General features: G+C 44.3%; 1 protein-coding gene across 3 annotated transcripts in view; it reads left to right on the top strand.

Moving 5' to 3' along the window:
- LOC106594506 (rho GTPase-activating protein 44) overlaps positions 1–10,796 on the top strand; it is a 165,439-nt gene extending 154,643 nt beyond the window's left edge. For all 3 annotated transcript variants that reach the window (XM_045715775.1, XM_045715774.1, XM_045715773.1), the window contains 3 exons: positions 3,496–3,641; positions 4,933–5,361; positions 9,392–10,796. In XM_045715775.1, coding sequence (XP_045571731.1) covers positions 3,496–3,641; positions 4,933–5,361; positions 9,392–9,582 — 766 coding nt within the window. In that variant the 3' untranslated portion in view covers positions 9,583–10,796. The remainder of the gene's footprint in view (positions 1–3,495; positions 3,642–4,932; positions 5,362–9,391) is intronic.
- Positions 10,797–18,012: the final 7,216 nt, after the last annotated feature.

Below are 18,012 nucleotides of genomic sequence, written 5' to 3'. Positions count from 1 at the left end.
ATCTGGGACATCATATCTCGCTCCATCCACCAACGCCACGTTGCACCACAGACTGTCCAGGAGTTGGCGGATGCTTTAGTCCAGGTCTGGGAGGAGATCCCTCAGGAGACCATCCGCCACCTCATCAGGAGCATGCCCAGGCGTTGTAGGGAGGTCATACAGGCACGTGGAGGCCACACACACTACTTAGCCTCATTTTGACTTGTTTTAAGGACATTACATCAAAGTTGGATCAGCCTGTAGTGTGGTTTTCCACTTTAATTTTGAGTGTGACTCCAAATCCAGACCTCCATGGGTTGATAAATTGGATTTCCATTGATTATTTTTGTGTGATTTTGTTGTCAGCACATTCAACTATGTAAAGAAAAAAGTATTTAATAAGATTATTTCTTTCATTCAGATCTAGGATGTGTTGTTTAAGTGTTCCCTTTATTTTTTTGAGCAGTATATATTCTGGTGGGTGTGTATATAGTCTAGTGTGTGTATATATATATAATCTAGGGAGTGTATATATATAATCTAGTGAGTGTGTATATAGTCTAGTGTGTATATATAGTCTAGTGTGTGTGTATATAATCTAGTGAGTGTGTATATAGTCTAGTGAGTGTATATATATATATATATAATCTAGTGAATGTGTATATAGTCTAGTGTGTATATGTATAATATAGTGAGTGTGTATATAGCCTAGTGAGTGTATATATATATAATCTAGTGAGTGTGTATATAGTCTAGTGAGTGTGTATATAGTCTAGTGAGTGTATATATATAATCTAGTTAGTGTGTATATAGTCTAGTGAGTGTGTATATAGTCTAGTGAGTGTATATATATAATCTAGTTAGTGTGTATATAGTCTAGTGAGTGTGTATATAGTCTAGTGTGTGTATATAGTGTAGTGGGTTTGTATATAGGCTAGTGGGTGTATATATATATAATCTAGTTAGTGTGTATATAGTCTAGTGAGTGTGTATATAGTCTAGTGTGTGTATATAGTCTAGTGTGTGTATATAGTCTAGTGGGTGTATATAGTCTAGTGAGTGTGTATATAGTCTAGTGAGTGTATATATATAATCTAGTCAGTGTGTATATAGTCTAGTGAGTGTATATATATATAATCTAGTCAGTGTGTATATAGTCTAGTGAGTGTATATATAATCTAGTCAGTGTATATATATAGTCTAGTGGGTGTATATATAGTCTAGTGAGTGTGTATATAGTCTAGTGGGTGTATATATAGTCTAGTGAGTGTGTATATATAGTCTAGTGAGTGTGTATATAGTCTAGTGAGTGTGTATATAGTCTAGTGAGTGTGTATATAGTCTAGTGAGTGTGTATATAGTCTAGTGGGTGTATATATAGTCTAGTGAGTGTGTATATAGTATAGTGAGTGTGTATATAGTCTAGTGAGTGTGTATATAGTCTAGTGGGTGTATATATAGTCTAGTGAGTGTGTATATAGACTAGTGAGTGTGTATATAGTCTAGTGAGTGTGTATATAGTCTAGTGAGTGTGTATATAGTCTAGTGAGTGTGTATATAGTCTAGTGGGTGTATATATAGTCTAGTGAGTGTGTATATAGTCTAGTGAGTGTGTATATAGTCTAGTGGGTGTATATATAGTCTAGTGAGTGTGTATATAGTCTAGTGAGTGTGTATATAGTCTAGTGGGTGTATATATAGTCTAGTGAGTGTATATATAGTCTAGTGAGTGTGTATATAGTCTAGTTAGTGTGTATATAGTCTAGTGAGTGTGTATATAGTCTAGTGAGTGTGTATATAGTCTAGTGAGTGTAGTTTGGGTAACCATTAATTTACTATTTAGCAGTGTCCTGTGTCCTGTGTCCAGTGTCCTGTGTCCAGTGTCCTGTGTTCCAGTATAGTCAATACCACTAGACGTAGTAGGTCAGCGGGAGTCATTATACCAATTCTGTCTATGTCACAGTCTCAAATGGCACCGTATTCCGTACATAGTGCACTACTTTGGACAAGGGGCCATAGAGCTCTGGTCAAAAGTAGTGCACTAGTGTAGTGAATAGGGTGCCACTTGGGACGCAGCCTATGTCAACGTTTCAGAAGCAGCCTGCTTGGTGATGTTCCCTTCCCCTCTCAGTGACTCCTCATTTACACAAACCTCTATACTGTTCACACTGGTAGACTCTAGTGTCCCCTATACTGTTCACACTGGTAGACTCTAGTGTCCCCTATACAGTTCACACTGGTAGACTCTAGTGTCCCCTATACTGTTCACACTGGTAGACTCTAGTGTCCCCTATACTGTTCACACTGGTAGACTCTAGTGTCCCCTATGCTGTTCACACTGGTAGACTCTAGTGTCCCCTATACTGTTCACACTGGTAGACTCTAGTGTCCCCTATACTGTTCACACTGGTAGACTCTAGTGTCCCCTATACCCTCTGAAGTTCACACTCTCTAGTGACCCCTATACCCTCTGAAGTACACACTCTCTAGTGACCCCTATACCCTCTGAAGTACACACTCTCTAGTGACACCTATATAGGTGTTGAAGGCCTGATATGATGGGAGCTAGCTATTATTATTAACAGTCAATAACTACAGCAACACAACAGACCCAGATACTATGTAGTAGGTTGCAGCAAGACAACAGACCCAGATACTATGTTGTAGGTAGCAGCAAGACAACAGACCCAGATACTATGTTGTAGGTTGCAGCAAGACAACAGACCCAGATACTATGTTGTAGGTTGCAGCAAGACAACAGACCCAGATACTATGTTGTAGGTTGCAGCAAGACAACAGACCCAGATACTATGTAGTAGGTTGGAGCAACACAACAGACCCAGATACTATGTTGTAGGTTGCAGCAAGACAACAGACCCAGATACTATGTAGTAGGTTGGAGCAACACAACAGACCCAGATACTATGTAGTAGGTTACAGCAACACAACAGACCCAGATACTATGTAGTAGGTTGGAGCAACACAACAGACCCAGATACTATGTTGTAGGTTGCAGCAAGACAACAGACCCAGATACTATGTAGTAGGTTGGAGCAACACAACAGACCCAGATACTATGTTGTAGGTTGCAGCAAGACAACAGACCCAGATACTATGTAGTAGGTTGGAGCAACACAACAGACCCAGATACTATGTAGTAGGTTGCAGCAAGACAACAGACCCAGATACTATGTAGTAGGTTGGAGCAACACAACAGACCCAGATACTATGTAGTAGGTTGCAGCAACACAACAGAGAGAGAAACCAAAGACCCAGATACTATGTAGTAAGTTGGAGACCACTGACATTGATTAAGGTTATATGATGATGATGATGATGACAATTAAGAAGGGCTCCCTTGTAAAAGAGATCTTATTCTCAGTGGTCCCTGTTAAAATAAAGGTCAAATTAATGAAGAAGAAGGACATTTCTGTAGCGATTATGTTGCGATATAGTTTGACATCTATCTATAAAGTGGACAGTGACAATAGCCTAACATCCTCTCTCCTTCACCAGTACACTGAGGAGTAAGGAGAGCTCTCCAGTGATTGGTCACAAGGGGGTGCAGGTGGCAGGTCCGACGGTGCCCCCTGGTGTTGGCCAGCAGAGCTGCAGCCAGTCGCCCCACTCCACAGAACACAGCCCACACACCATGCGCAAAGGTCAGCGGTTCAAAGTCACAGTCAGATCAATATCTTTGGATTCTTGTTGTTTTACCTATACAGCAAACGTATGACTTTGAGCGGGTTTTGGAAGGATTCATAGTAAGCTTGTTGCTGGATTAAGTCCTTAACACGGTCCATAGAGATTCTCCATTCAACATGATCCTTCATGTATTATACATGTCTAATCTAATTTGTTGGTTATCGAAATGTTTATATTAATTTGTTTTACTGTATAAAACTGGGGTTGGAACCAAAATTATTTTCCAATCGTATTTTTTGGTTCCGTTCCACTGTTCTGACCAGCAAAATACAATTCTGAACTGGTTCGAACCAGACAAAAGTACCGGTTTTTATAGTTCCTTTCTGTTCTTTTATGCATTTAGCTCGGCATTAAATTACTTCACCAATCAGTGCGGATAGAGAAGCTTGCTGTGGAGAGAGTAAGCAATTTAATCTGAATAGGAAAATGGTTAAGAGCAAATTGTATTTTGCCGTAACAGCATGGTTTAATCATAATGAAAGACAGACACACACACTGTGCCAGTCACAGTGGAGGGCACAAGATGCAACTGAAATGTTGAGGGTGAGGAGAGCGAGAGATGATGGAGGAAGTTTGCTTTGAAGCGCTGGCCATCTTGTTATGACATGCATTATCTGAATTAGCCTCAAAGAATTATGCCTACAGAGGAGAGGCTTCTATGGAGGAACGTAGCAAGCTAGCTAACAAGCTTGTGTGCAGAGCAGCACTAGAATTAAGAGCACGTCTTACCTTTTTATGGTTAATAAATCCAATGTGAAACACGATAACAATAGTATCCTTAACCAGCATTGAAAAGTCAATCCATTCTTCTCCAATGAAACATCTCTCCCTAATTTCTGAATCAAGCTTGTAACATTGTCAGTAGGCTACAGTACCTGCTTCAGAGGGGAGGGGCAGGTAACCTACACACACCCACACCCACTGGAAAAGATTTCCAGCTGGCAGGCAGACGGCTTTGCATAGGTGCTTTGTTGCGATTTTTGTGGGACTGGAAAAAATGCCCAGAACGTAAAATAACTTTATTAAAATAAGGTTTCTGTTCCGGAACAGTATAGATCACTTTTGTTTTTGGTTCGGGTTTTGTTGCTCAAATAATTTCTTTGCAGCAACATCTTGTTATGATCCGGTTTTCGGTTCTGTTCCCTGAACCGGTTCCAACTCCTGGTATAAAAGTAGGCTTAGTTTTAGATGTGTTAATTTACTTTAGATATTCATGTTCATGTTAACTCTCTTCTTTTCTGTCTCCAGGCTCTAAGAAGCTGGCCCCTATCCCTCCAAAGGTTCCAGCTGGGTACGGCCAGTCGGGTGGTTCTGGTGGGATTTCGGACCAGTCCACAGGTCAGCCGTCGCCGGTCAGCCTGTCCCCCACCCCTCCCAGCACCCCCTCCCCCTATGGACTGGCCGGTCCACCACAGGCCCCTGGAGGACTAGGGGCCTCCTCCCCCGGTCAGACCCCTCTCTGTGGCTCCCTAGGGTCCCTGGGGTCCCTGTCTTCCCCCCCTTCTCTGACCGGCACGCTGGGCAAGTCTCGGCCCACCCCTAAGCCCCGGCAGAGGCCCAGCCTGCCCCCTCCTCAGCCGCCCACCGTCCCTCAGCCGGGGGCCACCCCTGTTGGCCCCGGGCCCCAGGAGCAGGGCATCCTGGACGGACTGTCCCCGGGGGAGAGCATGTCCACAGGTAAACAACATGATGATCACGTAACCACGGCAACGACACCACCACTACCACCGCCCCAACCACCACAGGTGGGGTCAGGGACGATGCAGCCGCGTCCCGCTCTCAGACTGGCTGTGGCACTGTCCAATGGAGACGGTGGACAGGTGTAGCTAGTAGGACTAGGGAAATCAGCATCCTATCACTACTGACTCACCCGTTCTATAAAATAATGTATTATTGAATAACGGTGGCCTTTAGACAGACAGACGCAGTCGTCCGAGAAGAACAATATGTTGTAAATATTAAGATTTTGTTGCACATTGTAGAGAGAAAACGACACTATGTATCCATTGCTTGTGTTATGTGCTGATGTTTCTAAGTATTGTGAGGAAACATCAGGGAAGCATAGCGATGTCCTGCTTGTATGGAAGTTTCCATTAGATTCATCATGTGCTTCCTCTCTGTTTATCCCTCATACAGTACACCAGAGCTAGGTAGGTCCCAGGCTTTACACGTATAGAAATAGAATGACTAGAACAGACAAACCCCCTCATACCACGGCAATTTGACAGTGTATTCACCGTCATTTGGTCGCATTGTGCGTTGTTATGAACGCCTCAGCCATTGTGGTGCCTGAAAGTCGAGTGATGCCCAGTCAGCTAATGACTGTTTAGTCTAAATTACACTATATATTACACTATAGTGGCCTGGAAATACGACGATATTGCTAAAGACAGCAAGTAAGAAACAAGTTTGCCATCATTGTGATGTCATCAAATTCACTTTAGAGAGATTAACTATCAAAGTTAGTAAAAAATGTCTAGCAATGGTAACGTTAGCTATCAAAAACCCAGGACTGTCCCTCAATCTTAGATGCAGTAAAGTTATACTGCATCTAAGGTTAATCTGGCTACGTCACAATGATGAGAAAAGGTTTTCCTACTAATAGCTTGTCTCCTTTTGAAATATCATTGGGTTTCCAAGCCCAGTATAATGCACTTTAGGCTAGATCTTCATCAGTGCCCATTGACAATGCATTGACCTTCAGTCGGCACCAGGACTCAAGAGAAACTTCATAACGATGTTGTGACACAACATGCAATCCATGAATATAGCCGACATTGTTCCACTCATCATGGAATGTTGACTTGAAAGGGGAATGTCTATTCTAGTCATTCTAATTCTATGCTTACTCTCTCAGGACAAACATGGCTCATTCTAGGCTGGTCCCAGACCTGTTTGTGCTCTTTCCAACCCCATTGCACATTGGCAAACAATTCCACAAGGAGTTGGCAAGAGAGCATTAACAGACTGGCAACCAGGCTTATTGAAGAAGTGGTTACTCAGATAGGCCTACTTCTTGTCTGATGTCATAATTATGATCTGAGGTGTTCCATAGAAATCTAATTCTAATATTCTATGAGGTTCTCTGTTCTACCTGTCAGTATCAATACCAGTCATTCTCTGTGTCCCTGTGTTCTATTCATGATTCTCTTGTTCCCCTGCTCTGCTCTACCTGCTACTATGTTGTGTACCAGCCGTGTGAGGCCAGGGGAGTCAGTGTGGTGTGGGCTAAGTGTGAGGGGGACGTTTAGGGTAAGCCAGATTTGACCTCGCCCGCCAGTAATGTTACCGTACTACGCTCCATCTCTCACTGCTCCGCCCGCCTCGCCCCACCTGACCTGGTGCTGTGGCTGCCTCTGGGTTCTCCTGCAGCCTGCTTCAAACATGCATACATCTTGTACCTGCTAGCTAAACAGCTAGCTATCAGCCAGCCATGCTAATGCTAGCTAGCTGCCCCATTCTGTTTGTGTCACAGTATCAGCCATGCTAACACTAGCTATCTGCCCAATTCTGTTGGTGTTACAGTATCAGCCATGCTAACAGTAGCTAGCTCCCCCATTCAGTGGGTTTACAATATCAGCCATGCTAATGCTAGCTAGCTGCCCCATTCTGTTGATGTTAGCCATGCTAACACTAGCTAGCTGCCCCATTCTGTTGGTGTACAGTTTCAGCTATGCTAACGCTAGCTAGCTGCCCCTTTCTGTTGGTGTTACAGTATCAGTCATGCTAATGCTAGCTAGCTTCCCCATTCTGTTGATGTTACAGTATTAGCCATACTAACATTAGCTAGCTGCCCCATTCTGTTGGTGTTACAGTATCAGCCATGCTAACGCTAGCTAGCTGTCCCATGCTGCTGTTCAGACTGTACGTACTATATGCATGGCTTATGGACTCCCTAGAGCGCATCACGTACTGCAGGGCTCACCATTGCAGGGGCTGTCGCTTCCTCCGAAGGTCCATCTTTAACGCTTCGCCCCTTTTCATCATCCCCATGCCAACAAACGTCGCCCCTGCTACAGGACAGGTGTGTGGGCTCACAGGTAACCCCCAGGTGACCCCCATCCCAGACCCATTGCTTCAGGACAGACCCATCTGTTTTACTGCCCTCCCTCTGACAGCATCACCTCCTGCTCAGTGCTCCGTCTGTTTCACTGCTTTCCCTCTTACAGCATCGCCTCCTGCTCCATCTCATTCTGACACAGTGGAAGACGGTCATCATTCTCTGGTTATTATTGCTGTCCAGCAGCTGCAGCAATACCTCAGCAAATGAGCAAACAAGTAGACTAATTCCCTCCCTCATAATATTGTGTGTGTCCCAAATGGCCCCCTATTCCCTATATAGGGCTCTGGTCAAAAGTAGTGCATTACATAGGGAATAAGGTGCAATTTAGGACACAATCATAGAGATGATTCCCGTTGTTCATTCAAGCTTCGATGTCTTAGTGCCCAATCCACTTACATCTTGTTGCCTCTGTGGTCAATACAGCAATCTGGTCGTTGTTGTAAACGTTTTTATTTTACGTTTTGTGTCATTGTGAAATAATTTTGAAAACGTGTTATTTTATTTCACTGAACAAAATTGAATTAACTTTTCGTTATTATTTTGGACAGCAGCACAAAGGACCTGTGCACTGTTATAGACCTAGCTTCTCCAGATGTCTCTGGTGTTATTACTACTAGCCCAGTAACACAGTATGACTACCTCCCTGTTATAGACCTAGCTTCGCCAGATGTCTCTGGTGTTATTACTACTAGCCCAGTAACACAGTATGACTACCTCCCTGTTATAGACCTAGCTTCTCCAGATGTCTCTGGTGTTATTACTACTAGCCCAGTAACACAGTATGACTACCTCCCTGTTATAGACCTAGCTTCTCCAGATGTCTCTGGTGTTATTAGTACTAGCCCAGTAACACAGTATGACTACCTCCCTGTTATAGACCTAGCTTCTCCAGATGTCTCTGGTGTTATTACTACTAGCCCAGTAACACAGTATGACTACCTCCCTGTTATAGACCTAGCTTCTCCAGATGTCTCTGGTGTTATTACTACTAGCCCAGTAACACAGTATGACTACCTCCCTGTTATAGACCTAGCTTCTCCAGATGTCTCTGGTGTTATTAGTACTAGCCCAGTAACACAGTATGACTACCTCCCTGTTATAGACCTAGCTTCTCCAGATGTCTCTGGTGTTATTACTACTAGCCCAGTAACACAGTATGACTACCTCCCTGTTATAGACCTAGCTTCTCCAGATGTCTCTGGTGTTATTACTACTAGCCCAGTAACACAGTATGACTACCTCCCTTGTTATAGACCTAGCTTCTCCAGATGTCTCTGGTGTTATTAGTACTAGCCCAGTAACACAGTATGACTACCTCCCAGTTATAGACCTAGCTTCTCCAGATGTCTCTGGTGTTATTAGTACTAGCCCAGTAACACAGTATGACTACCTCCCTGTGTAGAATGTGTCAGAGACCAAGATAGCATACTTACCTGCTGCTGCTTTCTTCAAACAACAACAACAACAGAATGCAGTTTTTTATAACTCAAAAAACTAAATTTCCTTTCTGCTTTATTCCTTTTTTACACACCATCATCACCATACGCCCTCCTCCTCTTCATGCTTCTCTTCACCACCACCACTCCATAATAATCACATCCCACCTCTGTCGCCATGCCAACCCGCTAACCATGCCATCAATAGATTACTTCAATTATGAAATCCCATCCATCAATGTGAACCTGGACAGCCTCATCGACGAGTTCAGCGGTGCTGCCCCCTGCAGGCGCTACGGAGCGGTGACACACTCTCCTCCCCCGGGGAGAGACGATAACCCAGACCACGACCCCTACGCCGTGCCTGAGGACGACGAACCCCAGGACACCACCTTATGACATCATTACCCTGAGACAGCCCTATGATGTGATATCATCAGAGCTCGCCCGAGGCTGGTACCGTGGCGCTCCTACATCCAGCTAGCTGTACATACTGTTAGACTGTAATGCTCGCTCGCTCACACCGCACTGCCACGATGCTCCCAGACAAAACAAACAAACAAGGCTTCTTCTTATACACCACAATGCTCATCTGACCTTTGACCTGAAACTCCTGGTCTGAACCATGACCTCTGACCTGGAACTCCAGGACTGAACCCTGACCTCTGACCTGGAACTCCAGGACTGAACCCTGACCTCTGACCTGAAACTCCAGGTCTGAACCATGACCTCTGACCTGGAACTCCAGGTCTGAACCATGACCTCTGACCTGGAACTCCAGGATTGAACCCTGACCTCTGACCTGGAACTCCAGGACTGAACCATGACCTCTGACCTGGAACTCCAGGACTGAAACCTGACCTCTGACCTGGAACTCCAGGACTGAATCATCCCCCCACATTGTGCTATACCTGCAGGCTGCAAGCAAAACTCATCTCTTAGAAATATTACTCAAATAGTAATGTAAACTCAATGTGAGGAAACAATAACACACCACATGCCATATAGAGGAGGACCAGTTGCCTTTGGAAGAAAGAAGACATATGGATTATATGGAGGAGTATTAATGCCATGTTCAGTATTATATTTTAGTTTTGCTTTGTGGATACTACAGTTTTTTCCTCTCTTTGAAAAAGTGCTCAGTATTTTTAGTGACTTTTTAAGTATTTTTTTTGCCTTATATGAAAATCCTGCACTCAAATTGCAATACATGCATCGCAGACTCACAAATAGTTGGGCCTGACCCTAAAGGAAGGAAACTCGTAACCTGACTGGTTGGGTAGATGTGTGGGTGACTGGTTGGGTAGATGTGTGGGTAAAGTGGGTCGGACTGGTTGGGTAGATGTGTGGGTAAAGTGGGTCTGACTGTGGGTAAAGTGGGTCTGACTGGTTGGGTAGATGTGTGGGTAAAGTGGGTCTTCAGGGTCATTGTGTGTAGTGTACTGTATTCCTAACAGGGTAATATGATGAGAGAGTTATTAGTCCTAGTTTCCTGCACACTATAGAGATGATGATGAACTATTGAATAATGCAGTATGAATGCAGTATGAATGCAGTATGAATGCAGTATGAATGCAGTATGAACTGCAGTATGAAGTGCATAACTAGGGCAGAATAGGGACTAGGGCCAGGAGTGACACAGACATCAGGGTTTGGGTCCATTCCATTTCAATTCAGTCAATTTAGGAAGTAAACTGTTTACTTTCTGAATGACTGAATTGAAATGGAATGGACCCCAACCCTGATGTCTGTGTCACTCCTGGCCCTAGTCCCTATTCTGCCCGCGTCTCCCCCATGTACACATATCTGAATTGATACACAGTTAGGAGACATCTGTAGGATTGCTTTGTAAGTAGCAATAATTTATTTGTACAGGGTTAAAGTTGAATTCATGCACATATTTTCACCAGCACAGCATTATAATGTCTTTGGAATAGAATATAGTGCATTGTTGCTGTTCTCAGAAGGGGTTTTAAACTATCAAACTGTATCGTTAGACAATAATGATGCACATGAAATATGTTTTCGAGTTGGGTCCAGAATACTAACTAGCCATTTGATTTATGTCCCCAAAATGAAGGCCCCTTATTGCTTAAAACCTTTCTGGATCCAATAGCAGAGCTGTGCTCACAGAGACTGAGGAGTGACATTATACCTTTCAGACTGGGGAGTGACATCATACCTTTCAGACTGGGGAGTGACATCATACCTTTCAGACTGGGGACTGACATCATACCTTTCAGACTGGGGACTGACATCATACCTTTCAGATTGGGGAGTGACATTATACCTTTCAGACTGAGGAGTGACATTATACCTTTCAGACTGGGGAGTGACATCATACCTTTCAGACTGGGGAGTGACATTATACCTTTCAGACGGAGGAGTGACATCATACCTTTCAGACTGAGGAGTGACATCATACCTTTCAGACTGGGGAGTGACATCATACTTTTCAGACTGGGGAGTGACATCATACCTTTCAGACTGAGGAGTGACATCATACCTTTCTATCATGACACAAGGCGAGACCCAGATGCAGACACAGGAGGCAGAGGGTTGGAGTCTTACAATGTTTATTAATCCAAAAGGAGTAGGCAAGAGAATGGTCGTGGACAGGCAAAAGGTCAAAACCAGATCAGAGTCCAGGAGGTACAGAGTGGCAGACAGGCTCGTGGTCAAGGCAGGCAGAATTGTCAGGCAGGCGGGTACAGAGTCCAGAATCAGGCAAGGGTCAAAACCGGGAGGACTAGAAAAAGGAGAAAAGCAAAAACCAGGAGAACGGGAAAAACGCTGGTTGACTTGAAAAAAACATACAAGACGAACTGGGACAGAGAGACAGGAAACACAGGGATAAATACACTGTGGAAAATCAGCGACACCTGGAGGGGGTGGAGACAATCACAAGGACAGGTGAAACAGATCAGGGTGTGACACTTTCAGACTGGGGAGTGACATCATACCTTTCAGACTGGGGAGAGACATCTTACCTTTCAGACTGGGGAGTGACATCATACCTTTCAGACTGGGGAGTGACATCATACCTTTCAGACTGGGGAGTGACATCATACCTTTCAGACTGGGGAGAGAAATGTTACCTTTTTCACACTTCTGAGCTGAGCAGAACCAAGCTGTTTTGTTCTGGCCTGGTTACTCCTCCACTAAAGCTGCTGGGCCCATGCTGAAAAGAACCTTTTAAAAGGAAAGTATCCAAGCCAGCACAGTACTGTTTGGGTTTGCAAGATAGTGTGAAATAGGTATTAGAGCTTGATACAGAGGGGTCAGTCTCAGAGGACCAATTATGTTCCTCCTCAAAACTGCTCATAAAACAACCAATCAGATCCAAAAGTTACAAAGACTGCTTCAGGTTCTAAAGATGTTTCTCTCTTAACTCCAGGCTCTGTATTCCAGGATCTGTATTTCAGGCTCTGTATTCCAGGCTCTGTATTTCAGGCTCTGTATTTCAGGCTCTGTATTTCAGGATCTGTATTTCAGGCTCTGTATTTCAGGATCTGTATTTCAGGATCTGTATTTCAGGCTATGTAGTCTAGAATCTGTATTTCAGGATCTGTATTTCAGGCTATGTGGTCCAGGATCTGTATCCTAGGCTATGTAGTCCAGTCTCTGTATTTCAGGCTATGTAGTCCAGGCTCTGTATTTCAGGCTCTGTAGTTCAGGCTCTGTATTTCAGGCTCTGTAGTCCAGGCTCTGTATTTAAGGCTCTGTAGTCCAGGCTGTGTATTTCAGGCTCTATAGTCCAGGCTCTGTATTTCTGGCTCTGTATTTCAGGCTCTGTAGTTCAGGCTCTGTATTTCAGGCTATGTAGTTCGGACTCTGTAATCCAGGCTCTGTAGTTCAGACTATGTAGTCCAGGCTCTGTAGTCCAGGCTCTGGAGTTCAGGCTATGTCGTTCAGGCTCTGTATTTCAGGATCTGTAGTCCAGGCTCTGTATTTCAGGCTCTGTATTTCAGGATTTGTAGTTCAGGCTCTGTAGTTCAAGCTCTGTTGTCCAGGCTCTGTATTTCAGGCTCTGTGATCTTCGACCGTATAGTGTAAATACAAAGAACTGTACATTAATATGTGTATAAACCTAAGAGGTAAAGCTTAATGTAAAGGCAAATCTTCATTATACATATATATTAATATATGTGATGATATATTTATAATGTGTAGAGAAATTATATGATAAATAATGTGATGTTTATTTTTGTCCCCGGCACACGATTATTACCAGATTCACACACAACAACACAACAGACAATTATTACCAGATTCACAAACAACAACACAACAGACGATTATTACCAGATTCACACACAACAACACAACAGACGATTATTACCAGATTCACACACAACAACACAACAGACGATTATTACCAGATTCACACACAACAACACAACAGACGATTATTACCAGATTCACACACAACAACACAACAGACGATTATTACCAGATTCACACACAACAACACAACAGACGATTATTACCAGATTCACACAACAACACAACAGACGATTATTACCAGATTCACACACAACAACACAACAGACGATTATTACCAGATTCACACAACAACACAACAGACGATTATTACCAGATTCACACAACAACACAACAGACGATTATTACCAGATTCACACAACAACACAACAGACGATTATTACCAGATTCACACACAACAACACAACAGATGATTATTACCAGATTCACACACAACAACACAACAGACATGACGCTGCAGAAACATGAGTGAAGAAAGATATTACTGTCTGGGAGGGCCCCTGAGTAAAACACCAAGAAATGCTCGGTCAAAAAATCCATCTTTATAAAAGTCAGTCATTCAGTTATATACTTAACCTGTTTACTCAAAACAAACACGATATGAACAGAAAAATACCCTGCATTTGTACACTATACTCATATAGAGGAAGAAGTAGCGGTTTACTGATTTGGTTTTTGGAAGATATGTTGCCAAGGATAGTCCAGATAATATGAGGAATCAATCAGAGATGGTGACGGATAGGTGGGTTGTTCCACCAATTTGGTGCCTTTTGAGAAGTGCAACTTGGTCAAAGGAAACTTTTGATCTGACCTAATTTTCACATTCTGTCATGAAAAACACATTTTCCCATCTCAAGAGGTTAAATAAAAAACATTACTATAGTAAGTGCCTATTCCGTGCCAAGTAAAGTAACAGGGCTGACGATTTCTTCTTAGATCAGCCATAAATCCCCTTGTGACAGGGCGGAATGGAAGTTTGTTGTGTGCAACAGGGAGGGAGGGGCAATTGAATGTAAGCTTAAACAATTTTAAATTGTTAAAACATTTCAAACGGGTCTATCTGTGGGTAACAGGGTGTTCTGCTGGACCGGCTCAGTTTCCCAACACAGAACACCAGATTATGACCAGAAAGGGGTACAACCTGCTTTGACTCAATGATTTGACTATTAGATGTTCAATGATTCTTTCCCCCCCAAAAAAAATATTTCAAAATGAACCGTTTCACCAATATTAAAACGAGAGTTCAGTTCACGTAACAGGCTTGACTAAAAAAATTAGGGACATATGTAAATGAATCACATAACAATACTTTTCAGAAATGACTTTGTCAAAGTAACAAATTAAACTAAGGCTTTACAATGATGTTGAAACTTTGAGAAATTTGGCGATTAAACTGGTTAAAATCTTTCTAAAGGTGACACAGGGTTGATGGAGGGACATGTCCAAATAGTGATTTTATTTAATGATCAATGTGGTCTATATTAAAGGGCACTTCATTTAATATGAGAGGCTTTTAAAATTCAATATTGGTGCACAATTTCTCTACTTCATTTAACCAAGGGGCCAAAAGGCACTCTTTCCGTGGAACAGCCCAGTTGTATTTGACAAAGTGCACGCCTAACATTGGAAATTAAACATTCAGCCTGTTATCTTAGATTCCTCTGGGTCTTTTAAACGACCACCTTGACTGCTTGGAGAGAACAGTCACAGACAGCTGCTATGACATTCACACGACATACATTTCCTCAATCAAAGTGCAATTATGTTGTTTACATTAAAAATAACCTCAGATTCAAAAACAGTGGCCAGACCAACCCCACCCTACCCGACAGTATAGACCCCCAACCTACCCTACAGTATAGACGCCACCCTACCCTACAGTATAGACCCCACCCTACCCTACAGTATAGACCCCACCCTACCCTACAGTAAAGACCCCACCCTACCCTACAGTATAGGCCATACCCTACCCTACAGTATAGACCCCACCCTACCCTACAGTAAAGACCCCACCCTACCCTACAGTATAGACACTACCCTACCCTACAGTATAGACCCCACCCTACCCTACAGTATAGACACTACCCTACCCTACAGTATAGACCACACCCTACCCTACAGTATAGACCCCACCCTACCCTACAGTAAAGACCCCACCCTACACTACGGTATAGACCCCACCCTACCCTACAGTATAGACCCCACCCTACCCTACAGTATAGACCCACCCTACCCTACAGTATAGACACTACCCTACCCTACAGTATAGACCCTACCCTACCCTATAGTATAGACCACACACTACCCTACGATATAGACCCCACCCTACCCTACAGTATAGACCCCACCCTATCCTACAGTATAGACCCCACCCTACCCTACAGTATAGACACTACCCTACCCTACAGTATAGACCCCACCCTACCCTACAATATAGACACCACCCTACCCTACAGTATAGACCCTACCCTACCCTACAGTAAAGACCCCACCCTACCCTACAGTATAGACCCCACCCTACCCTACAGTATAGACCCCACCCTACCCTATAGTAAAGACCCACCCTACCCTATAGTATAGACCCCACCCTACCCTACAGTATAGACCCCACCCTACCCTACAGTATAGACCCGAACCTACCTTACAGTATAGACCGCACCCTACCCTACAGTATAGACGCCACCCTACCCTACAGTATAGACCCCACCCTACAGTATAGACCCCAACCTACCCTACAGTAAAGACCCCACCCTACCCTACAGTATAGACCCCACCCTACCCTACAGTATAGACCCCACCCCACCCTACAGTAAAGACCCACCCTACCCTACAGTAAAGACCCCACCCTACCCTACGGTATAGACCCCACCCTACCCTACAGTATAGACCCCACCCTACACTACAGTATAGACCCACCCTACCCTACAGTATAGACACTACCCTACCCTACAGTATAGACACTACCCTACCCTACAGTATAGACCCTACCCTACCCTACGGTATAGACCCACCCTACCCTACAGTATAGACCCCACCCTACCCTACAGTATAGACCCCACCCTACCCTACAGTATAGACACAACCCTACCCTACAGTATAGACCCCACCCTACCCTACAGTATAGACACTACCCTACCCTACAGTATAGACCCCACCCTACCCTACAGTAAAGACCCCACCCTATCTTACAGTATAGACCCCACCCTACCCTACAGTATAGACCCCACCCTACCCTATAGTAAAGACCCACCCTACCCTACAGTATAGACCCCACCCTACCCTACAGTATAGACCCCACCCTACCCTACAGTATAGACCCCAACCTACCTTACAGTATAGACCCCACCCTACCCTACAGTTTAGACGCCACCCTACCCTACAGTATAGACCCCACCCTACAGTATAGACCCCAACCTACCCTACAGTATAGACCCTACCCTACCCTACAGTAAAGACCCCACCCTACCCTACAGTATAGACCCCACCCTACCCTACAGTATAGACCCCACCCTACCCTATAGTAAAGACCCACCCTACCCTATAGTATAGACCCCACCCTACCCTACAGTATAGACCCCACCCTACCCTACAGTATAGACCCCAACCTACCTTACAGTATAGACCGCACCCTACCCTACAGTATAGACGCCAACCTACCCTACAGTATAGACCCCACCCTACAGTATAGACCCCAACCTACCCTACAGTAAAGACCCCACCCTACCCTACAGTATAGACCCCACCCTACCCTACAGTATAGACCCCACCCCACCCTACAGTAAAGACCCACCCTACCCTACAGTAAAGACCCCACCCTACCCTACGGTATAGACCCCACCCTACCCTACAGTATAGACCCCACCCTACACTACAGTATAGACCCACCCTACCCTACAGTATAGACACTACCCTACCCTACAGTATAGACACTACCCTACCCTACAGTATAGACCCCACCCTACCCTACAGTATAGACCCCACCCTACCCTACAGTATAGACCCTACCCTACCCTACAGTATAGACCCCACCCTACCCTACAGTATAGACCCTACCCTACCCTACAGTATAGACCCCACCCTACCCTACAGTAAAGACCCCACCCTATCTTACAGTATAGACCCCACTCTACCCTACAGTATACACCCCACCCTACCCTATTGTAATTACCCACCCTACCCTACAGTATAGACCCCACCCTACCCTACAGTATAGACCCCACCCTACCCTACAGTATAGACCCCAACCTACCTTACAGTATAGACCCTACCCTACCCTACAGTTTAGACGCCACCCTACCCTACAGTATAGACCCCACCCTACAGTATAGACCCCAACCTACCCTACAATAAAGACCCCACCCTACCCTACAGTATAGACCCCACCCTACCCTACAGTATAGACCCCACCCCACCCTACAGTAAAGACCCACCCTACCCTACAGTATAGACCCCACCCTACCCTACAGTAAAAACCCTACCCTACAGTATAGACCCCACCCTACCCAACAGTATAGACCCTACCCTACCCTACAGTAAAAACCCTAC

The sequence above is a fragment of the Salmo salar genome, chromosome ssa03 (genome assembly GCF_905237065.1).
Source record: "Salmo salar chromosome ssa03, Ssal_v3.1, whole genome shotgun sequence".
Classification (NCBI taxonomy): domain Eukaryota; kingdom Metazoa; phylum Chordata; class Actinopteri; order Salmoniformes; family Salmonidae; genus Salmo; species Salmo salar.
The sequence above is the reverse complement of the archived record's forward strand: the minus strand, read 5'-3'. Positions and strand labels throughout refer to the sequence as shown.